Source organism: Pipistrellus hanaki (genome assembly GCF_964339955.1).
Source record: "Pipistrellus hanaki genome assembly, chromosome: 11".
Classification (NCBI taxonomy): domain Eukaryota; kingdom Metazoa; phylum Chordata; class Mammalia; order Chiroptera; family Vespertilionidae; genus Pipistrellus; species Pipistrellus hanaki.
In genome coordinates this window covers 5191696-5215123 of record NC_140513.1, presented here as the reverse complement: position 1 = coordinate 5215123, position 23428 = coordinate 5191696, and the positions used below count along the sequence as shown (strand labels likewise).

The following is a 23428-nucleotide window of genomic DNA, read 5'->3' as shown; positions in this document are numbered from 1 at the left end:
AGGGGCCCGGGTCAGGATGGGGTACAGGGTATGCGAGGGACCCGGGTCAGGATGGGGTGCAGGAGCTTCAAGGGGCCTGGGTCAGGATGGAGTGCAGGGGCCATGAGGGGCCCAGGTCAGGATGGGGTGCAGGGACCGTGAGGGGCCCGGGTCAGGATGGGGTACAGGGTATGCGAGGGACCCGGGTCAGGATGGGGTGCAGGAGCTTCAAGGGGCCTGGGTCAGGATAGGGTGCAGGGGCCATGAGGGGCCCAGGTCAGGATGGAGTGCAGGGGCCTCGAGGGGCCCAGGTCAGGATGGAGTGCTCTCAGCACTCAGGTAGATGCGGGAGGTGAGTTCCTGGATGTGGGAGCCCACAGCCGCCTTCCCTCTCCTCCCTGTGGCCTTGCCCAGCGCTGTAAGAGGCACCTCACAGCCCCTGAGTCCTCTGTCTGGGCAGCCTCGGGGGCCCCGGTGGGGAGTGGGTGTCTGACCTCAGCTCCTCAGACCTGTCTGACCCATGGCCTCCCCCAGCCCCACCGGCCCCTGCATCTGTGCGCTGGGGAGCTCGGCGGCCGTGCCCACCATGGAGGGGCCTTTGAGAAGGAAGACTCTGCTCAAGGAAGGACGGAAGCCCACGGTAAGTCCGAGACGGCGTGTGGCTCAGGGAGGGGCCCGGCTCCGGAGACCCGCCAGCTGGTCCCCTGGGCATGCCGCTGCGGGTGGGAGCTATTCTTAAATCCGCGGATTGTGATGAAATAGTGCCTGCGTCCTGAACAGTGCACAGGCATTCCTGAGTGAGATGGAGTCTTCAGCCAGCTGGCCCCATACTGTCCTTGGACCCAAGTGTCACAAAGCATCCGTGACATGGGTCCCACCCCAGTCTTCTTACAGAGTGCCGGCCGTAGCCACTCTGAGGCTGGCAAGGAAGCATCTTACAGGCAGGGTAAGACCACAAACATGGCAAACCACAGCCTAGAAGGACCGTATCTGCGATGGTGAGATGGGTGGGGTGCTGACAGGGAGTGATGAAATCAGTTCAGGAGGTCTGACCCGTTATTTATAGGGGAATAGAATGGAAGACGGCGGAGTTTCTTACACCCAGTAAAGGTGAGTGTCGGCCATACACACACACGTGTGTTACTGACACCCGTGGGCATCCTCAGAGAGGTCGGGCAGGCTGAGATGCAGAGCCATCGCTCCCCAGATGGGCATTCGCTTCGCTTTTGCAGAACCAGAGGCCCACCTCGCTGATCCCCCCGCAAACCCAAGGGCGGGCCTGAGCGCCAGGCCGGCCTTCCCTGGAGAAGCACGGCTGCGACTGCAGAGCCGCCAATGGGTTTCCCACTCCCCGCCTCCAATTCTTCAAAAGCGCTTCCACCCAGTCACCGCCGAGCCTCCCCACCCCCGTCCACCACCATCACCCCGTCGCAGACATTGTGGTCTTTCTGGCCTGTGGTTTACCGTGACTGTGGTTTTAAAACGTTTTTCCCAGGACGTTCGTGGGCCCAGGTCACCTGCACACATAAGAATTGTGCCTGGGCACTGCCCTAGACCAGGCGGAAAGGAGGCGCCGAGGGAGGTGGGCGCAGGCTGAGGGGCATAGAGGCAGGAGGAGGACAGGACAGCCTGCTCCTCCAGGTCCTGGGGGAGGTGGCATTAGGGGTCGGGGCCCCTCCCACCCTGTGGTGGGTGTGTGGTCAGGCCCCGGTTCCGCCCACCACTCCCGGGTGGTCACGCGGCCTTCTTCCTGTGCAGCTGTCGTCCTGGACCAGGTACTGGGTCATCCTCTCAGGATCCACCCTCCTGTACTACGGAGCCAAGTCCTTGCGGGGCACAGACAGAAAACACGTAAGTCCCGGGACAGGCCTGTCCGGGCTGGGCCTTCATCCCGTGTGAATGGCAGGGGGCGGGTGGGCGGGGTGGGAAGGAGCCATGGCGTGGCCTGCTCAGCCCTCCGCGGGGAGGGAGCGTGTGACTCCTGGCTGTGCCTCGTTCTTCAGTACAAATCCACGCCTGGCAAGAAGGTCTCCATCGTGGGCTGGATGGTGCAGCTGCCAGATGACCCCGAGCACCCGGACATCTTCCAGCTGAACAACCCTGACAAAGGTAGGCGCCGAGCCGTGCCCGCAGCCCCGCCGCCCCAGCTCTCCTGCTCAATGTAGGCACTTCTGAGGCTGCAGCTTCCCCTCTGCTGCAGGTGCTGGTGTTCGCAGGTCCCCTCACTAGTCCCTGCGTCCCCTGCGCAGTGCGCATGGCATGTGGCTGCAGGAACCCTTTAGCCATCACCCCTGGAGCTGCAGCCGCAGGCTCTTGGAATAGATAATAGGATGCTGGGGAGGCAGCGGCCATGTGGGCAGGCAGGGTCTGGAGATTTCAGGGACACCCCTGTGCCATGAGAATGGCAGTGTCCTGACCCAAGGCCCCGGGCTTGCCTTGGGCTGCTCCTGACCCTCCTCAGGTTAGTTACCCATGTCCACCCTCTTCTTAACTGGCGGTTTCTCCACCCGCCAGGCAATGTTTACAAGTTCCAGACTGGCTCCCGGTTCCATGCAATACTGTGGCACAAGCATTTGGACGATGCATGTAAAAGCAACAGGCCTCAGGTAAGTCACCAAACCCTGCCGTCACCCGAAATGCCCTCTCCCGCCCTTGGGGGGTCATGGTCCACAGAAAACAGGGCCCCTCCTTCTCTTTGAGTCTAGTCCCTGTGTCTTGCCCACTGAAGGAAACACACAGAAATCTCCAGGGGCAGCTTAGTAGGAGGCAGATGCTGTATCTCCCCAGGTTTAGGCTGAAGCATCTACTTAGATCATCCCCCAAAGGTTGATTCACAGGGATACGTCAGACTGGCTTCCTGGCCACCACAGTCCTTAGGAGCAATAATAACAACAACAGCTAATGTACTGAGAGCCAACCGTGGCTGCTGCTGAAGGGGCTCTGTCTGCTGAGCCTAGCTCAAGGCTGGGCTCCCTCCCCCTACATTCCCCCCCCCAAACCCCTCCCCGCCCCCCCACACACACACACACCCAGAACCGGGCATTACTGGAGATGCTTCACCTGCAGGAATCAGCCCAGGCCTCAGCGCCTCTGTGCGGTCCGTCCTCTCACCACCTCCATTTCACAGAGGACTCTGAGGCTCAGAAAGTGGCAGACACTAACCGTGGGGCCTAGCAAGGTCTGTGCTTGCCACCCCGAGCTCTCCTGCCTCACCTCCTGGGCCTCTGGCCGGTGAGAAGAGTAGCCGCCCCAGCCCTCAGCACCAGACCGGCAGACGGAGTTTCCTGACCCTGGGAGTCGGTGGGCAGGCGGTGTGGCTGCTGGTGCCAGGGTTGGTAGCCCTCTGAATTCCCCAGGGATCAGCCAGAGGCGGGGCTGGGGAGCTGGTTCCTCTCAGCCTTGGGAAGAGCACCAGGGCTGGAGGGAGATGCTGGCAGCTTTGAGGACCAGTAGGAGCAGCTGGGAGGCAGCAGCCCCAGGTCTGAGGGGACTCAGCAAAGGGGAGTTCACCCTGCACCAGGCCTGTGTGACTGGGAGGGGAGGGACTCAGCTGTGGTCACAGTAGCCAAGACTAACAGGTCCCTCAAAGCCGGTCTCCTAAGTGACATCGCTCGCTCTGTGCTCGGTTTGGTCTTATTCAGACCTTCCTCTGAAACATAGGTGAGGACACAGATGTCACTCTGATCCCATCATAGGTGATAAGGCCCATACACGGATCTACTTGAGATGCCACAGGGAGGCACAAAGTAAATTGCATTCGAGTCTGTCGATTCACCTGCCTGCCTGCCAGGATCTTGTCCGAGGGGTGTGTCACAGGCATGAGTGCAGTTCAGCGCGCGAACTGTGGCTGTCCTGGGTAGGTGAGGAAAGCGGACACCTCGCAGCCTTGGCCAGTCCCCTGAGCAACACCCACAGCGGTTAGGAAGAAGGAGGCAGGTCTGGGTGTGGCCGGCTGACAGCTCCAGCATTCCAGTGAGGACCGTCTCGCTTGTGTTAAGATACACATGCATATTTATTATCTATACGTTTGTACGTATAAAATACTTAAATGATGCACAGGACACTATAACTCTGCTTTCTAGAGTGCTTACCTATCTTTTTCACATTGTGACCCTGCTGCCAGGCTCGGCTGCCCGCCCAGAGAGCGGCAATTTTCAACCAGCATGCCACAAGAATTTTAAAACATGTACTGCCTGACTATTTAGTTAGGAGCACTGACCTCTTTTCCCTTAGATGGCTAAAATAAAAATGACAACAGCCAACAATAGCTATCCAGTGTGAATGAATCAAAATGATACCTATTTTTTTGTCAGATCAGCAAAAAACAGGATATATTTTCGGTGTGCTGCAGAATTTTAGTAATTAGTTCATGTGTGCCATGAGATGGAAAAGGGCTGCATTAAACAAAGCGATTGCCTGTCTACACGATGGAGAGGCCAGGGTTTGGGGTTTTGGTGCCCAGTCACCTCAAGATGATGCCAAGTGATCGAGGCATCAGGGCTTGAAAAGGTTGGTGCCACCTCAGGTCACGTTCAGAGAGGAAGAACATCCTGCCTCTGCGCCAGTCACGCCTGTGTGGCCGGGACCCCTCATTAGCTCAGAGTGACTTGAGCAGGAGGCCAGGTGGTGCCGGGCCTGACAGGGACTGGCTGCCTGGGGTGGGCCACCAGGATAGGGTGCAGTGGCGACAACAGGCCTTGCTGTCTGCCTGTGGAGGCACGTGGGGCACCGGCCAGGAGCACCGATGGCCGCTCTCTGGGCGGGCAGCCGAGCCTGGCAGCAGGGTCACAGCAGGGAGCAGGGAACTGGGTCAGACCCGGTGGCAGAGCAGGTGTTTGGTCAGAAGGATGAGTGGGTTGAATTCCATGCGTGGCAGGTGTGGGGTGCATGGCAAGATTTTGCTACTTTTCAGTATTATTGTCCAATTTGTAGACCTAGGGGAGGAGGACCTTTTATTTTTCTACTTTTTCCTTTTTCCAATTTCCTTTCAACCAAATATTCCCGCTCTCTGCTGCACACAGTAATAAGACGTGGCAACACTGAGCCTTCCGCAGCAGAGGGTCATTTTAAGCCTCGTCCTTCCCTGCGGGGCAACAAGGAGACGCAAGGATGGGGCGGGAATGCTCTGCTCCGGGGAGACCCAGCGGCCAGGACCAGTCTTGTTCAGGGGGAATCCATTCCTTACGATCGTTTGTACTAACACTGAAACTCACAGCCCGATTTGTTTACTGTTCCCGTACAGTGTTATCACATGTACTGATTCCTTAATGTATTGGCTGGGGAACACTTTTTAAAGACTTTTTTATAAATAGAACCATAACCTGTATACAGGCAGTCCTTGGGTTATGTCGGACATCCGTCGTTTCGTGGTTACATCGCCATCTCCCATTTGTTTATTTTTTTTTAAAAAAGTTCCGTCATTTCGATGTATGTACATATGTGCTTTATGTTTTCTATTATTTATTTGCCACAAGTAAAGGTCTGGAATTGTTATCTTTCTTTTACATTTTTTTTAACTGTTTTGCTTCATTATTGCTGTGTATGTGCTCCTTGTGAGTGACGTAGGTGCTTATGCAAGTGGGTTCTGACTTAACCGCGAAAATCACATTACATCGCGCCGTAGGAACAGATCTCTGACATGACCCGAGGACCTACTGTATTCTCCTCTCTGACCTGCTTTTCTCTGGCAGCGAGGTCCTCAGGGTCATCGGTGTGGATGTGTGTGGCTTTCATTCATTCGCTCGTACTGGGTTTAAATCAGTCTGTTGGTGAGCCCAGAAATGACTTCCTGCTCTTCGCTGTTCGGGCCTGCTGTCATATCGCCTTGTGCCTGCCTCCTGGTGCGAGGAGGTACCCTTTTCCAGCCATCCCTCTGACACCGTGACGCCAGAGGGATTTGTCTTTGATGAGACTGCTTCTCGTCAGACCTCCTGCCCCCAGCATGTGGGCCGGGGAGGCCTGGAGCTGGGGCGTGAGAGCAGCTTCCCGGGGAGGGGCCACACTCTGACGTGGCACCCGTGGTCCCCAAGCAAAGGGAGCTGGGACCATGTCGTGGAGACATAGCTAGTGGAAGGTCTGATCTCCCAAACTTACTCTGTGTGCTCCCACCTGCTAATCTTGCCGCCCCGGCCCCCATTCCTGTGGGATCTGAGTCCTCTTGGTTTTGTTTGGACCTGGGGGAGTGACTGAGAGCACGGCTCTGGTGCCGTAGCTCTGCCACTATGGCTGTGTACTTCCCCTCTCTCAGCCTCAGTTTCCTCATCTTTCTAACGGGGATCCTCCAGTGCCTGCCCAGTGCCAACAAGGGCATGTTGTGAGGACTGAGGACATGATGCGTATGAAGTACTCTGAGCAGCGCCTGGCACCCAGCAGTCACTTACCAAGTGGCAGTGGTCATAGTGTCACTATTGTGCCCTCTCCCCGCTGACCTGCTCCTCCACAGACTCTGGGGAAGGCCTGGTCCCATCTTAGGTTTGGAAGCGTCTTGTCCCCATCTGAGAGGTGAGAACTTGACAATGGCTAAGCTTTCTCTTCCAGGTACCTGCAAACCTCATGTCATTTGAGTAAGTCTCTGCACCTGGCATGGCTTCAGAGGCTTCTGGGAGCCCCGACGGGACTATGGTGAGTGCAGGTCCCGGGCACAGGCGGCTGGCCCGGCGCTGGGAGACTCACAGCTGGACTCCAGGCAATGCCGCCTGTGGACTCCCAGCCCAGAGGCGCCCTCGGCGCCAACCCCAGCGACTCTCACGACCCTCATTCAGCAGCTCCGTGGTCCTCCCTCTCTGGGCGTGTACGTCCCTCAGCTGCTGCTGCGACCAGAGCGTTCAGCCAAGTGGGCCCAGTGCTTCCTCCTGCACAAAGGAGTGGACAGTGTTAACTGCGTGAGGGGCCAGAGAGCAGGCACAGGCTGTGGAACTGGCTCTTACACCCCAAGTGCACGGGGTTGCTCGCTCCCAGGGTCCCCTCAGATTTTGTACAACCCAAGCGTCCTCTGCGTGTGCGTGCTGTGTACGTGTGCACACGAGCGAGCGTGAACTCTTTGAGAAACATGCATTTTGGCACAAGGTGCGTGACATCACACACTTCATTGGCTTCGAGGCCCTGCTTTAACCTTACATGACAGCCTTGTCCACCAAGGAAGGTCGGAGTGGGAGCGCAGATCCCCCCTGTGTTAAGGGCCCCCTGCATTCTTTTACTGTAAACAAACAATGCCTTAAACCGTGTCCTGTTTTCTGTTCCTATGGGTGCTATTCTTCTGGAAGCTGCTTCCTGGGCCCGGGTCCCATCCAGGCCTCGGTGGTGTCAGCTCCTCTAAGACAGACCCCGGCTGCCGGACTGTGGACTGGCCTGCTGGCTTCCTCCCTCCCCTCCAGCAGGGTCTGAAGGCTCTTCTCCTCCCCCCTCCCCCCACGTGCCAGAATGGGAATTGTGCCACTTCTCCCAGCTTCTCAGAAGCAGCTCGGGCACCACATCGAATGGCTGCACGACCTCTTCCCCCCTCCCCCCACTGAGCCTCTGCTCCCTCCACCGCGCTCTCTGCCTCCACTGCCAGGCGGGCCACAGGATCCCTGGTCACTCCGGGAGCTGAGTGACACTGAGGCCTTAAGCTCCCACAGTATTGCCGCCCAACCCTGTCACCAGCAAGTTTTCCATCACCGAGTCCAAGGGCATGTTGTTGATGGCCATGGTGACAGGAGAGCAGAGCTCCGGGGCAGCGCAGCCCACGCTCCGCGCTCAGTCACGAGCTCTTCACATGAACAACATCCCTGTCTGTCACTCTCATAGGTTTAAGTGACTTTTATTTTGCACAAAGGCATTTTTATTCAAAATAACTAATAAAAATTAATTATTTATGATAGCTTTATCACCATAGCTCCCCCCGCCCCCCCCCCCCATCTCTCTCTCTCTCACCTGGGTGTCCTAAATCTGAGACGGAAAACCCTTGAATGATTTTCTGAAAGAAATTGGATTTCTGAGGCCTTGTTGCTGTTGTGATTTCATAGCTCTCACTGATCAGACATCAGACCACACCTAACAGTTTCTGGGCGAGATGCTTGTAAAACATCTTCACCAGTAAACTGTCCTGGGTCAATTTCAAAACAACTGCAGCATCCACCCCCGTACTGTGAGCAAAGGTGACAGCTTTTCTGAGAACTGAAATGAATTCGTGAAGGAAGGTGTTGTCGTCAGGATTTTATTTTGGGGTCCCATCTCCCTGTTCTCAGTCACTGGCCCTCCTTTGGAGCAAAGTCTAGAGCACCTTCCTGGCTGGAGAGCCTCCAGGCGATGCCGCCACACCCCGGCGTCGGCACTGCACACCCACCTGCAGCTCGGGTCTGAGGCACACACCTGAATCCTAGTGATGACTCTTCCCATCCGTATCCAGAGACTGCAGGAAAACACCGAACACTCCAACACCTCTCACCAGGACCAGTGTTAGCTCCCGCTGCATCCAGTCTGATTTTGCCTGTTAGTCTTAAGTTTGGATGACGGTGTTAAGACTGGAACATCAGCTGCTTATTGACCTTGTATTTCTCCATTCTCCAGTTGTCCTGGGTTTTCTCACATGAAATATTACACATGTTAGTCCAGAGCCCTCAGAATTTCAGGCTCCACAAAGTCAGATCATTCTCTTTCACACGTGTTTTTGTCCGAGCCTATTTTGAAATAGCACAGTTGCAGTTCTTTCCAAAGTGTTGTCTTCCCACTAAGTGAGACTGACCCCACACCCCCTCCCAGAAGTATTCTTAGGTTGGATACTTGAAGAAGCTGTTTAGACCTCATTGGCAACGTCCCAGGAGACCTGGTCCTAACCTTGAACTGCCAGAGGGCTGAGGAAAGCTGAGAGGCACTGGGCTCTCCCGGTGGGGCTCGGGCCACCCTGGGAGTGAAGTGCAGATTCTTCCCAGCCTCGCTTTGCCCCTCCCGCCCCAGATGAGACCCCCGAGGCTGGGACAAGGCGCCCAGCCACAAAGCCTCAAGGGGGGGGGGGGCGGGGTGTTTGCTCTTTGTCCACATGCACAAATGTTTGTGAAGCCATTGCAGATGATATGTCTTGCATGCATATGCTGTTTCTGTTTTATAAACAAGCAGATCGTACCACCCCAAAAGAAAAAGTGTAGAATGCTGTCTGCCCACTGTAGTAAGAAGCGGTGTCATTGCCTCTTCCGGGGAGTGCTCTTCAGTGGAACATGGTTTGCCCCCAAGGTCAGCCGCGTGAGTGCTGACAACTGCAATACTTCCCGGAGGACTGGTTTGAGGGACAGCGGGAGGAGTATTGTTCTGAGCATGCCCAGAGAGAGAGCGTGGTCTCTCCTTCCTGACGAAGCCCGTTCACCACGCTGCCAACTGCATTTATGAAGCATTTCTTTCTTGCCAAGATGGCCAGTATTTCTCTGCTCATCTTTCTCCCATCCCCAAAGCCTGAGACGCAAATCTCTAGGATGCTGCTGGCCGGGTGGAAAACGGCCCGCGGAAACGGAAGGCCATCTGTGAGCAGGCACTGCTTCCAGGTCACAGGCGGAGCCTAGCGCTCCGACCGCATCGCTCATGTGTGTAACCAGGTGAACGCTGCCAAAACACCACCTCCCTCATTCGTGGTGACTTCCTAAGTGACCGTCATCAGCCCCACATCATACTGACATGTTGGGTGATTTCCTGTTTAAAAAAGAAAACACACACGTGCGCAAAACAGGAGTCCTTTGAAGAGGACAGAATCTCTGTGCAGAACCACCCGTTCGTTTGTTCCTTCGCATCTCCAGTGAGTCTTCCCGCGTGTCGGGCCCTCCCGGATATACACGGCCGAGAACAGGACAGACCAATCCCTGCCCTCGAGGAGCTGGTCACTCAAGGAACAAATAATCCTCACGCTGCATCTCCTCTGGCAAGACCCTGCCTGCGCTCAGCTCTGAGTTCATGCCCCTGCAGATCCCTCCCGAGATGCTTCGGAGGCCACCAGGCTGCACAGCCCCGTGGCCTGGGAGCTCGGTGGTGATGAGGACTGGATGGTGTCGCAGGCCTAGAGGCAGGCCAGCGCACAGCAGGCCGGGCAGAGCTGTGCTTGGGCACGTGGAGGACCCCGAGGTGGCATGAGCAGGGCCTGCATGTCCGCAGTATTTACTTTCGAGGCTTTTTGGTTCTGATTTCCTGTTAAATGCGAGTTCAGCACGAGGGAGAGCTGCGTCTCTTGAGTGCTGAGAACTTGCACGAGGGAGAGTCCGCCAGCGGCAGCAGCAACGCCATGGAGCATCTGTCTGTTCTGTCCCCACCAACCCCTTTCCCCGTTTCTGAGCGACTGTGGCCATTCGGTAACAAGACTGTAGACATTAATTTACAAGTAGGGTATAACCTTTAAGTAAATTTCGTGCCAAAATGCATGGTTTTTCACTTAGCATTCAAAATGTCGCGTAGAGAGTATTTTAAGTATCAATTTCTTATGTATTCTTCCAAGTACGTTGAAAATCCGTTTCTACATTTTAATTCGTTTCTTGTTGAATCTGTTGCCCTCGCCGGGCTGTCTCCCCCCAGCACCCCCTGCATGCCGTTGTATACGGACTTTCTCTGGTTCCCGTGAAGTGTCTCACCCGCAATAACACTGAACATCAGCCCTCCAGGATTCTTTAGATTTTTGGTGAAGTATTTTGTTACCTCAGTCTTGTATCACGTTGCTGTATTTTTCAGCTTGTTACACTGATAATAATTGTTTCACTAAATACTTTAATGTACAAACATCTTTGTTTACTTTGAAATTAAATGTGTTTTCCAATGAATATTGCTCAATTTATTAAAGTCACGTGCATTTCACTTAGTAAACAGCTGCCGTGCCAGAGACAGACATGAAGGAGGCGTGGGCGCCCCGGGCCCAGTTGGGAGTTGTTAGAACATAAAGGACATCCAGGAGCAGTGGCCGCAGGAAGGACAGAGCCGATGCTGTGGACACTCAGGGAGGGAGTTGCATCGGGGAGACTTTAGAGGACAGTGGACACTAGGAGATTCAGCTCCGAAATCTCTGAACACGTGGAGAGCAGGGGAAGCAGAGAGACAGGAGGGAGGAGAAGCAGAAGCAGCCAACCCAGTCCCCAGAGTCAAGGATTTGGGGCAGTAATGGATCCAACTCTGGAAAGATATGTTGGGGTGAATTCATGGTGTTAAGCAAAAGGCAGAAGCCCACTCTAGCTTCCGTAAGAGAAAACGGGCTTTCGTACAAGGTGGGGTGGGGCCATCTTACAAGGGTTGACTCCTGAGGGGAGGACCAAAGTGGATTCTTACAAGGGTTGACTCCTGAGGGGAGGACCAAAGTTGACTCCTGAGGTGGAAACCTGAGGGGAGGACCAAAGTGGATTCTCCAGGGCCCGGGAGGAGAAGCCCAAAGCCTACATCTCTCTCTCCAGAGCTCCTCAAAGGAGTCCCAGGATGCAAGTGATGGAGGCAGTGTGCACCAGGGAGGGGCGTGATCCAAGTTGATGATGGGAGCCCCTGGTCCTGCCTGCCTCAGTTTCCCAGCTAGTGCCTTCCAAAGCTGCAGTATCTGATTCTCCAAGCACAAGCTTCACACACCCCGCCCCCCCCCGCCCCCCGCTCCCCACACACACACTCCTCAGTTCTACTCCAGTTCCATGCTGGCCACACCAAGACAGGCCCTTCTAGCTGAGGTGCCCTAGTTCACCGCCCCTTCACAATTCAGATGGCACGGCCATCCACAGCTTTATCCAGATGGGGTCCCAGTGCAGTGCCCAAGGGCTCTGAGATCAGACTTGGGGAGGAGGTGAAGACAGCGGGCGTGGTGGTTGTCACACAACTAGAAAGTGATGCAGTCAAGACTTGAATCCACGGTTGGTAGCCTGCAAAGCTCCAGCCCCACGAACTCACAGGCGCCCCAAATGATCACCAGGAGACAACAGCGCCTCCTTTTGGTGGATGGAGAGAGCCGTGAGCTAACGGGGACAGTGTGGTAGAATGCCTGTTTAGCATCCTAGGGGGTCATGGTACCCCTGCTCACAGGGAGCTGGGGACCTGGAGCCTTCGGAGAAGAAAATGATGGAAGAGGGAAGGATGTGGGCGGGGCCAGATCGCCGGAGGGTCTGGCGGGGCGGGGCTGAGGGCCGAGCTCTGTATCCCACAGGGTTCAGGAGGGCTGCAAGAAGGAGCCCCGCAATTTCGGGGTTCTGGAAAGAAAAGGCGGGGGCTGCCTCCGAGGAGAAGGTGCTCTATTAGAAAGGGCGGGGGTCGTGCGATGTGGAGGAACAATGCTGCAGAAAGCCGACCCTGGGGTGAGGGCGGGAATGGGGGGCCTGCGCGTGAGCTCCGAAGTGCAGGGGTAGGTGGGTGGGGCCTGGGTCAGCGCTGGGGAGCAAGGAGCGGAAGGGGCGCGGGCTGTGGACCTTATGGACATGGAAGGACGCGATGGGCATTTAATGCGTGCAGGCCGAGCAGAAGTGCGGAGAGCCAGGCTGAAACCGAAGTGCTGGGCCGGGTGGGGTGGGGTGGGGCCTTTGCGGGCGGAGGAGCGCGGAGTTCGGAGCAGGGGCAAGGGCGGGGCCTAGACCTCTCTGAGGGGCCTTGGTGGGCGGGGCCAATGCTGGGGGCGGGGCCTGGACCCGGCTGAGGGGAGAGGAGTGGGCGGGGCGGGGCGGGGCCTAGACCTATCTGAGGGGACTGGGGTGGGCGGAGCCAAGGATGGGGCGGGGCCTGGGCCCGGCTGAGGGGCACGGAGTGGGCGGGGCGGGGCGGGGCAGGGGCCCGGCGGAGGCTCGCGGGGCGGGCGTGGGCTGCGGCGCGTGAGCCGAGCGGCCGGCCGAGCGGCGCCGAAGACCGAGCCCACCCGAGTGCGCTCGAGCCCGCGGTCCCCGCCCGCCCGGGGCGATGGAGCCGGCGCCGGGCGGGGAGGCCGCGGCGCTCCTGCGGCAGAAGAGGGCGGCGCTGCGGCGCAGGGGGTGCAGCTTCGAGAGCCCCAGGTACCGCGGCCGGGCGGGGTGCGCCGGGGGAGGCGGGAGCGGGCCAGCCTGTCGTCGGGGGCTGCGGCGGTCTGAGGGGACCGCGGGCGGACGGCGAGGCGGCGGCGCGGGGCGGGGACCGGGGTCGGAGGGGGTCGCGAGAGGAGTCTGGGCGGGGCGGCCGGGGGTCGCGGGGAACAGGGCCGCCTGGGCGGCGGGGGCGCGAGGGGCGCTCCCCTGAGGAGAACCGGGCGGGCGTCGGGGACCCGGACCCGGTGAGACCCCGGCGGAGCGTGGGCTCTGACAGGCCGGAGCCTGGCCGCGGCTCCGGGCGGATCGGGGCTGCGCCCCGCCGGCCTCCGGTGAACCGCTCAAGGACGAGGCCGGGCGGCAGCCCCGCGGACGCCCAGGAGGCCCCCTGTTCCCGGAGCGCTGGGCGCCCCAGGACCCGGCCGGCGGCGCCTCGGTCCTCGCCCCGCGGGGAGCGCCACCTGCTGCCTCGGGCCCCGCCCATCCCGGCGGGGAGGCCCGGCGGGGGACCCGGAGCCTCTGCCCGGACCTCCTTCCTGGGCCGCGGGGCCGCCTGCCCCCTCCCTGCCCCCTTCCTCCGGCCGGGCGACGCCGGTTCCTCCTCCGCTGGCACCTGCCCCGCAGACACGGGCGCCGGACGCAGCCCCGAGAGCCTGGTCCCACCTCGGGGCGCCTCCTCCGCTCCGACCCCGAAGTTGGCGCTGCCATTTTCAGCTCCCGCTCTGCGTCCAGTGCCTCCAGCAGCCGCCCCCCTGGACGCCCCTCTTCATCCCTCCTCCTCTCCCACCCGCATCCTCCCTGGCCGCAGGGGTCTTACCCAAACTGCCCCCCCTGCACCGCACCCCTCCCCCGCCCTCCCACCTGCCCCCAGAAGCTCCGCACCGGCAGCAGGGATGGGTGGGTGGCCCTGGGGTCGGGGACAAGGAGACAGCCAGGGGGTAGGACTCGGGTCCTCACCGAGGACAAAAAGCGCCCACGATGCTGTCCTGGCTAAGAAGCACCTAGGACCCTGAGGCTGAGGTGTGGGGTCCGTGCACGCCTGGCCTCACCCTCGCGCTCCTGCAGGACTGGATGGAAGGCTGAGCGTCCTGAGAACAGGGACCATGCTGCCCTGTTCGCAGCTCTGTCCCCAGAACCTGGCTCGGGCCCGCCCATCAGAGCTGTCCGTTGAGGGATGACATGCCTGGCCAGCTGGCAGGTCCGCTCCGATGCTGTGCCTTTCTCCTCGGCGCCTCACCCATAGCGTGCTCCTTTCTCCGCTGGGGGAGCCTTGTCTTTGCTTGCTGGGTGCCTCCCCCTCCTCCTTTGGGGAGGCTTCCCTGGCCCCAAGGTGAGCTCTGTGCTCTTCCTGATGTGGGATTCCCTGCGTGATACTCTCCCCCCACAGACTGGGAGAACCAGACAAACTCGGGGTCTGCTCTTCCGGAGAAAAAGCGTACCAAGAGAGGAGGCTGAAGTGACGAGCCCAAAGCTGGGTGAGGAGGGATGTCTCCATCAGCACCGCCCCGGTAGAACCTTCCAGTCATTCCGTAATCTGTGCTGTTGGATACGGTAGCCACTGGCCACCTGCGGCTATTGGGCTCTTAAAATATGGCTAATGCAATTAAGAAACGGAATTTTAAACTTAATTTCAGTGGCCACATGTGACTCATGTTTACAACATTGGGCAGCACCAAATAGGAAAGTTATTTTTTCCTCACTGTTACCACCCCTCCTTTGTCCTCATCACATCACACCTGAAAGACTCAGTGACTTCCTGGCCGCCAGCGGCTGCTTTCTTCCGGTAACACTCCACATTATCGCGTAAACCTCCAAAGGAATGATCGCCACTTTTCTGATCATCAAAATCACTTGTTTATTGGAGGGCAATTTATTTAACAATCCCTGTTGAATCTATTAATCAACGTTGTCTACCTTGTAAGTAAGCCTATTAAGCTACCTTCTCTTGGTCCGCATCGTGGGCGCTTAGGGCCCACAGAAGAAGTATCGCCTTGAAACTACTTAACCATACAAGTGTGTTGGCCCCTCCCTCAGCCTATTGTTCCAGAAAGTCCAGGGTGGGCATGGGCGTGCGGATGCTCCGCGGGTGATTCTGATGGAGGTGAGGACTCTCCTCGTTTGTGGGCAGGCTGCCAGATTAGCCTTCCTTATCCGAAGTCCTCACCTCTCACGTCCTATTACGTCAAGTTTAAGTTTGGGGCCTTTCAGAGTCTGGTTTAACCATATTTACTCCATCATCTTGTGGGGAAAGAGGCATTCCTTTTAGGATGACAGCTGCCTTTGCTGAACATCCCCTGGCAGCTCTGATCACTGGTGGGCAGACACAGCGCAGGGTGAGCGTAAGGGAGCGAGGATGTTGGCACCCAGGCAGTAGCAGCGAGAGAAAGACCAGCTGCAAAATCGGGAGGTCGAAGCGCAAGGCGCTGATGCCGTTAAACCCACTGCCCCGGGTGTGTGTGTGTCCGGATTCGGTGGGGAGACATATCAAGGAGTGTTCAAGAACAAGGGCTTTGGAATGAGACAGAGCCGAGTTCCAGTTTCCGTCCTTTCACTTGCTGTGTGTGTGGCCTCAGACACGTTGCTCAACCCCTCTGAGCCTCGATGAACTCATTTGGAAAATGACAGTCACACCTGTCTCACAATATTGACGTGAGCTTTACAAGCATTGATTTCCACAAGATGCCAAAAACAGTGTCTGGCACAAAGCATATGAAATGGTAACTTTTCTGGACACAAATGATTAGCATTTATCTGAAAGTTCTCCGCCTTTCCCTTCCCTGGCCGTGTTAAAATGTTAGCTTTGCCCATTCAAGTTTTCTTCCTCCTCTGCCCTCAGAGCAAGGTCCCGCCTTGCCTTCTCACCTTTCTGAATGCAGATTTAGGAAGCGGGTTGAGGAGGAGGATGGTAGGTACACAGGATGCTGGGTAGGACTGGCTGGAAAAAACGTGTTAGCGGGTGATTTAGCAGTGAGAGGGACAGAAACACCCCGTTTGTCTGAGGGAGGTCAGTAGGTCTCCCTCGTGCTTTTGTTGCTTTAAAATTTATTTCAAAAAATATGCTTGCTCTCTTTTGTGACTTTGTGATGACCAAGAAATACAGTTCGTGAGCCCGAGTTATTTGCAGTCACTCTCCTGGAGCTGAACTCGGTCACTTTGGCAGCAACACTTCCTGGCGCCGATAGAGTGAGGCACGACACGAACAGGGTTACATGTTAGTAGGATCCGATTTGCAAGACGAATCCTGAAGATCAAAGACTCTGCGAGTGGAACTTGAGGCATCACCGAGGTCAGCCTCTCAGACGTGGTTCACACAGCGGGCTCTGGGCCAGCAGCAGCCGCCTTCCCTGGACGTTGGGTGGAAATACACATTCTCAGGCTCAAGCCCACATCTACTCAGTTGGAATCCCTGGAGGTGAGGCTCAGGGAACTGTGGTTACCGCTCCTCTCCTGCGTGAGAATCACCAGGAGGGCTGCTGACTCGGGCTCCGGGGCCTCACCTTCAGAGGCTCCCTGTGTGAGGCTGGGTCTGTGAATTGTCTCTAACAAGCTCGCAAGTAATTCCGGTCCTGCGGGCCCAGGGACATGCTCTGAGAACCACTCCATCGGGCGCTGCAGGGATCTTTCCTACGGCAACCCGTGTAGCCCAACCTTTGTAGCCGGTCACCGGCTGCTATGTTCTATTCCATCGAAGGGCAGGGCGCCCACCACGTCATCAGGCAAGCCTTCCGGTTCTTGGGGAGCTCTGTTATCTTCCCCCAATCACAGCGCCGAAGAGCACCTCACTATACTCGTCACCTGTCGTTCACCATTCTGCTTTCATAGCCCTTTGCAGTAGCAAGGCCCATGGTTCTGATTCCAGGTGAACTGGGAGGCTTGGCATGTGGGGTGCAGACTCGGCAGGCGAATGGTTTCTACTGCTGGCCTCCCGGTTGTGATCACCACTGACCAGTCATTCAGCCACAAGCAGGACTGGTAACTCTGCGGTGTCTTTTCTGATGGGTGCCTTGCCAGTTGCTGAATTTCTTTAAAGGTTATCGAAAGCTCTGAATGACAAGCCGAGGAGAAGAATTGGCTTATGCAATTGGAACTTGCTAGGGTAGACCAAGCTTTGGGAGAGGGTCCATCCAGGAGCTCAAATAATGCCACCCGTCACCTCTCTTCTTTTCTGGGCTGGCTTTCTTTTTTGCTGAAGCCTTTCCCTGTGGAGGGAGAAAAAGTGAACTATTCCAGGCTCACTTTCCGCCAATGCACAGTCCCAACAGAAAGATCGGGCCTCTTTCTCGGCGGTTCCAGACCATGGCTCAGGCCTGACATTCATTGGATCTCTTGGGTTCTGTGTTCATCCCTGAACCAACTGGTTTGGCCGGACAAGAGTGAAACATGCTCATTGGCTGCGTCTGGGTCATGTACCCCACGCAGGACTGGGGCATTACAAGAGACGAGGAGATAGAGATTGTCCAAAGAAAGAATCACAGCACTATTACCAGAAGGGGTGACGGATACTGGGTTGGCAAAATAAATAAATAAATAAATAAATAAATAAATAAATAAATAAATAAATAAAAAATAGTGCCATTGTATCTGGGAAGCTTTCCCAGGTTTCTGTATTTTATTTTTAAGTTCTCGTAAAAGTCTACGGTACCTTAGGTGAGTGAATAAATTGTGCTTACTATGTTTAGCCACAGTGGGTACAGAACCCTGCATAGACAGAAGATTGTGAATTACAGAGGGAAAACAACATATTTTCTACTTTCCCAAATATTGCTTCCTACACGGTGGCTCCCTTATTAGTAATGCACATACCCACGCGTGTGAGAACAAATCTGATGCCAAGACAAATGCTTTCTTGTTCCCGAATACAGCTTTCCAGGCCAGATAGGATCAGAAAAGAACAATTATCCATTATGCCCTGGGTTGCCTTCTTTTCTTCTTCCTTCTGTTTCTCCTGACGCAGATTCTTAGATTTTTGTTTGTGTTTATTTTTCCCAGGAGACACGTTTTTTCCAGGTGGTTTTGTAAACAAGTATTTCAGTGTGAGGTGTTTCCATCGTCTTCATTCTTCCGCATGCTGTCCTTATTCTTTCTGTTTGTGTCGGGCCCATCAGTGTTTAATCACAAATAAGTGCTGCTCTTGGTTTCCGTTTGGAAAAACAGCAGACTTCCTGGGAAGGACTATGAAGAGCTATCTTGTATTGGGGCTGACATAATGGGCTCTTAGGGCCACCAGAAGAAAATTAATTTTCATATTATGTCTGCTCTCCTATGAGAAGGAAAAATAATCCATCTTTTATTATTCACTAAAGAGGTTAAGTTAATACAAACCAGCTTCCTCTCATGGAGGAAGACAATAGCCAAATTAGTTTTGCTTTGGAAGGTTAATATGAGAAATTACGTTTGGTTGTCTGGTTTCTAGAACCGAAGATCTGAACAGAGATGGAGTCTGGCAGATAATGCTGTCGGAAAGGAATTTGACCTACACAGCGAGACCGCGGGGATGGGGGTGGGGGGGTGGATCTAACGCCATGTGCAAGGGTGGAGATGCACCGCACATCTGGTTGTCTCTAGAGCTAGGATGGATGTTGAAAGTCATGAAGATAATTTACCTTTTTCTCTGTACGGTCTGAAACCGGTGTGTCTTTTACACTCACAGCACCTCCATTCCCACCGCACACACGGTAAGTGCTCAGTAGTCAAGCGTGGTTTTGGCTGCTTTTTTGGACAGTGCAGGTATGGGCCCTCAAGTAGGAAATATGTGAAGAATACATCATGGTTTTTTGTTGTTGTTGTTCTTTAATGTGACTGTGAATTACAGTCAAATAGGGAAAGGTAAAAAAAAAAAAAAAATTGGGGGGTGGGGTGGGTAGGACAACAGGAATCTTTAGGAAAAGGGATCAATAAATAAACTTTGTGAGTCAGGAAGAATGACTGTGTTTTGATGAACTTTGGTTAACTATTCATATAAATCCCAAGTAAAATGTAGACTTTGAGTCTTAAGTGTGAAACCATTGGGTCATGAAGTCATTAAAATACTTTCATTGGGGGAAAGTAGTGTACATAAACCATTAGAAACAGAAAGGGAGTGATTTTTCCGTGCTAGATGTTCCTGAAGGGTCAAATAATTGAAGAACTAAGAATTGGGCCCAGCCGGGGTGGCTCAGTGTTTGAGTGTCGACCTATGAACCAGGAGGTCACAGTTCAATTCCCAGTCGGGGCGCATGCCTGGGCTGCAGGCTCCATCCTCAGATGGAGCGGGCAGGAGGCAGTGGATCAATGATTCTCTCTTATCGTTGGTGTTTCTATCTCTCTTTTCCTCTCCCTTCTCCTCTGAAATCAATTAAATAAATAAAAATAAAAGAGAACTAAGAATTGGCCATTGGGTTTCGCATCGTGTGGTCTTTGACAAGAGCTGCTTCTTGGGGAGAGTGAGGATGAGAATATCTCCCTGGCCGGGCTTCAGGCTCTAATGAAAGAGGAATTGGAATCAGTGAATAGCGCCAACTCCGCAGGGTGGGAGGGATGTGAGCTGAAAAATTGATTTGATTTGATTTCGCGTTTGCTTTATAAAGATGTTTCTGTCTGATGGGAATGAGCCCGTAAAGAGAAAAGGTTTCAGCAGGGGAGTGGGATTTTACTTGAAAAAGAGAAAATGCACGGAGGACATAATAGCTGCCTTCCCACATTGAAAAGGTGCCGTGGAACGGGAATTAGGCCCACTCTGCATCTGGCTCGGGCTAGATCTCCCACCACAGCGGGCAGGAGGGCTAACGGCTCAGCTTGGACTCAGGACATGAGCGTGCATCCCGGCAGCCGGCGCTCCCAGCCAGCCGGGCTGGCTTCAGGAGGCAGTAGTTTCTATCACCGGCGATGGGGAAAGCATTAGTGTCTCCCCAGTTTGAGGTGCTTGCAGCGACACGCAGAGCTGCTCCGACAGTTTTTGGTGGCGGTGCTGGTGACACTGAGCAGGTGCAGGAGAGAGATGGGGTCACAGCCCCAGGGCAGCCTGGCCCAGAACACCCGCAGTTAGCAGCTCCCTGGGCCCTGCTGGGACCAAGCTCTCTTACACCCAAACAGCAGAATGCCGGGCCTTCCCATGGGAGCACGGCCTCCTCTCCTCGTCACCTGGAAGTTATGCTACTGCACCCACCACAAGGAAGAGTGCCACGGGGTCATGTGACCTGGCAGACTCAAAACCCCCCCGGCCAGGCATCACCAGGGCTGTCACTCAGTCATCTGTTGCCTCCAACGGAGTCCACTCTGCCTGCAGTAACAGCACCCTGGGAATTAAGTGCTTACAAAATTGTCACGGCCTGGGCACAGGCTCCAGTCCGAGCTCCCAGCGCCCAGAACCACTGTGCTCTGCGCCTACAAGAAACTGACCGATGCGGCAGCTGCGGCTCTGCTCGGAGCCCCAAAGCTGCCGCTGCTGCTTCAGAACCAAGGAGCTGCCATGACCCGCAAATGCCAGGCGATGCCCCGATCCTCTCGCCGAGTCTGCCTGGCTCTATGCCAGATCAGAGTCTCTGCCTGCACCCGAGCTGTGGGATCCAGATCACTGCCAGACTGAACTGCAAAGGAGGCCAGGACGATGACGTTTTTAACTTCCCAACTTCTGCTCTCTGGAACGGGGTTGAAATGGGGGCTGCGCCAGTCGTCACACAGTATCTGCCACTAACAGCATCCTTCTGCAACAAAACACTGGTCAGAAGCCGGCAGCATGCCAGGGGAGGTGCCTGTACCTGCTGTGCCCCCGCGTCCCGGGCCGGCAATCTGCCCCTCAGCGATTGGTGAAGAAATCGAGCAGGTCCCGCCGTGGCCTGTCCGCCTGCAGCCACCAGGGACCTCAGTCACAAAAGGCCACAGCAGCCTGACAGCCTCCCTTTCCAAATGCCCCTTTTCCTCCGGTGTTTGGCCTTCACAGAGTCTCTCATCCACACAGCACGTATGTACTGAGCACTGTGGCTGGGCACGGGGACCTGGGAATGGGCAGGTGGGGTGCCCGCTCGGGAGCTAACTTGTGGTGGACAAGAGCAGACGATGGCCAGTAGAAGGCGGAGTAACCACGACGGCTTCGCTGGCGCTGAGTGCTGGGGGAAGAGGGTACAGGGCAGAGTGACCGTGTGTGGGAGGGGCAGTTAAACTGGGGGACAGGGAGGTTGTCTTCCCACCGCTCCCTGCTCTGCAGGGACTGCTGCTCCCGGGGCCACTGAGCCACTCCAACCCCCGGGGCTGGTCTCAGTTTGAAGGGCGGCGAGAGTGATGATTTGCACCCGGGTTAAGGTCGCTTTCAGCCCACAGTCTGAGCAAGGAATATTGCACCAGATCAACTGTGCAAGGCAGTGGGTGTGGCTCCCGGAAGTTTCCCCTGTTCCCCGTGGACTCATGGCTGAAACTCCACGATCAAAGCTACTGGCGTGGGAGAACCGGCCACATGGAAGGAGCTGGATCTGAGACCTTGTTGCCTTTTATGCCGCTTCTGCACCCAGGGATCTGCCTACCGGCGTGTGAGGCGCACTGGGCCACAGCTGTGTCCTCCCGTGGTCCGTGTCTGCTGCATCGCTGGGCCTCAGCAGACCTGGCCGTGTCACCGCGGCTGCCAGGTCCTCTCAGTGGCTGCGTAGCCAGCGGCAGAGGGCTCCCTGTGAGGCGGCCACATTCTCATGACCGCCCTCCGTTTAGGCTCGCAATACCAACACTAACGTGCACCCAGGGCTCGGAGTCCCAACAGGAGAGGAGAGAACTAACCTGTGGCTTCTGAGGGCTGTTCCTACTGGGATACCCCCCAACACACACACAGAAGCAACCCCCCCCCCCAGGGGTTCTCTCCTGGACCCCTGCTGCCCTCACTCAGGCCCTGCCCCAGAGAGCCCTGTTCACTGGGAATTATCAGTTTTATCCCGGAGCCTTGGGAGGTCTGCCTGGTATTATTTGATCTTTTGTTTTCAGAGAGATGTTGATCTTTCGTTTTCTAGAGAAAACAAAGCTGTTCTGCTGTTCACCTGGCCCCGCTGACAGTCCTCTGATCTGTCCTCTCCCTCGCCTTTGGAGCCTTATTCCCTGGGCGTGTGCTCGCGTGTGCCTGAGGCTCGACCTTGAACCGAGCGCTTCCGTCTGGGTCTGGGTTTGCCCGTTATAACATGGCAGACTCACCTGACCCCCTCCCTTTGGTCGGAGCAACGGTGAGCCTTGGCTTTCGGAGCCCGGGCTGGAGCTCTCTCTGTCCTGACCCTCGTGGAGGGCGTGGAGGGTACAGAGGCCGTGGGAACGGGCCGCTCTTCTCACTCTCTCCGCAGGCTGCCCCGCCCGTCTGCAGAGTCCCCTGTGCTGTGCCGTGGTGTGGGTGACCCCACACAGGACTTCCCTTGAATTTTCAGCTCTTCCCCTTCCCCCCCATTTCAGGGCAAACACGTCCCTTCAGAGAGGGGCTGGCTCGGCGTGATTCCCGGACTCACGGGCCTTCTTCGGGGTTCATATAAACTTCTGGTCAGGAGGTTCAAGTGGCTCCTAAGATGCACTTTTCTTCTCTTCTTCAGCCTTCCTCAGTCAGGCCACCCTCCCTGTTTGAAAGCTGGGCAGTGGGGCAGCGGGGGTGAAGCAGAAACACCTCCTGCCCAGTCCCACCCCTGCATCCAGGTGAGGCCTCCATGGAGAGCATCTTGCTCATTTCCTGCCATCCCCTTACAGAATCCAATGTTTGCTTTCCGCTTGTCAATGTTTTATTGTGTACACAGATCTTCAGAGTTATAACATGGAGTTTGGCCATTCTCTTGCTTCAATACGTTTTCTCCGAATATTGGGCTATTTTTGCTTATTCCCATGGATTCCAAGGGTATATGAGCGCTTACTCTCCATCTTTCCAAGAAGTTCTCCAACTGCTATGTTAAATAGTGAGACAATAAAGATAAAGTATGTCTTTATCTTTATTGAAGATAGATTATAAAGAAGATTAAAGGAATGTACATTTTATTTGAACTAGGAAGTTAAGACTAGGAAAGATAACAGAAATGAGAAAAAGGATTAAAATTAACAATGATGAGAGAGAATCCAAACAGAAAATGAAGCTAAAGAATTAGATGAAAGTATAAAAAAAAAGAACTCAGAAACTAGGGGTAAAGGTATGGCAAAAAGATAAAATTAAATGGTGATAAAGGTTTAAAAGAACTAACATTTAAGTGTTTTTAAACCAAATTTAAAGATTAAAGGGCTAGAAAATAACATGTTAAAACAATGAATTAATATTATTTCAAGATTAAAATAAACTAAAAGATAGACTGTAAGCTGTGGGGGATGGGGGAGGGGCCGGTTGAAAAGCTGAAGGGATTAAAGAAAAACAACAAGAAAAGCCTTGGCTGGTTGCTCAGTGGTTAGAGCATTGGCCCTCAGACCAAAGGGTTACAGGTTTGAGTCCCAGTCAAGGACACATACCTTGGCTTCAGTTTCGGGTTTGATCCCTGGTCCAGGTTGGAGCAAGTACAGGAAGCAACTAGTCG

General features: G+C 55.4%; 2 protein-coding genes across 11 annotated transcripts in view; both read left to right on the top strand.

The window, feature by feature from the left end:
- Positions 1-10748, top strand: part of RALGPS1 (Ral GEF with PH domain and SH3 binding motif 1) — a 241292-nt gene extending 230544 nt beyond the window's left edge. For all 8 annotated transcript variants that reach the window (XM_084898361.1, XM_084898365.1, XM_084898360.1 and 5 more), the window contains 5 exons: positions 514-619; positions 1738-1830; positions 1983-2088; positions 2494-2585; positions 6517-10748. In XM_084898361.1, the coding sequence (XP_084754487.1) occupies positions 514-619; positions 1738-1830; positions 1983-2088; positions 2494-2585; positions 6517-6546 (427 nt within the window). In that variant the 3' untranslated portion in view covers positions 6547-10748. The remainder of the gene's footprint in view (positions 1-513; positions 620-1737; positions 1831-1982; positions 2089-2493; positions 2586-6516) is intronic.
- A 2000-nt stretch (positions 10749-12748) lies between these two features.
- The window catches only part of GARNL3 (GTPase activating Rap/RanGAP domain like 3), an 83318-nt gene continuing 72638 nt past the window's right edge, over positions 12749-23428 (top strand). For all 3 annotated transcript variants that reach the window (XM_084898337.1, XM_084898336.1, XM_084898335.1), the window contains exon 1: positions 12749-12932. In XM_084898337.1, the coding sequence (XP_084754463.1) occupies positions 12841-12932 (92 nt within the window). In that variant the 5' untranslated portion in view covers positions 12749-12840. The remainder of the gene's footprint in view (positions 12933-23428) is intronic.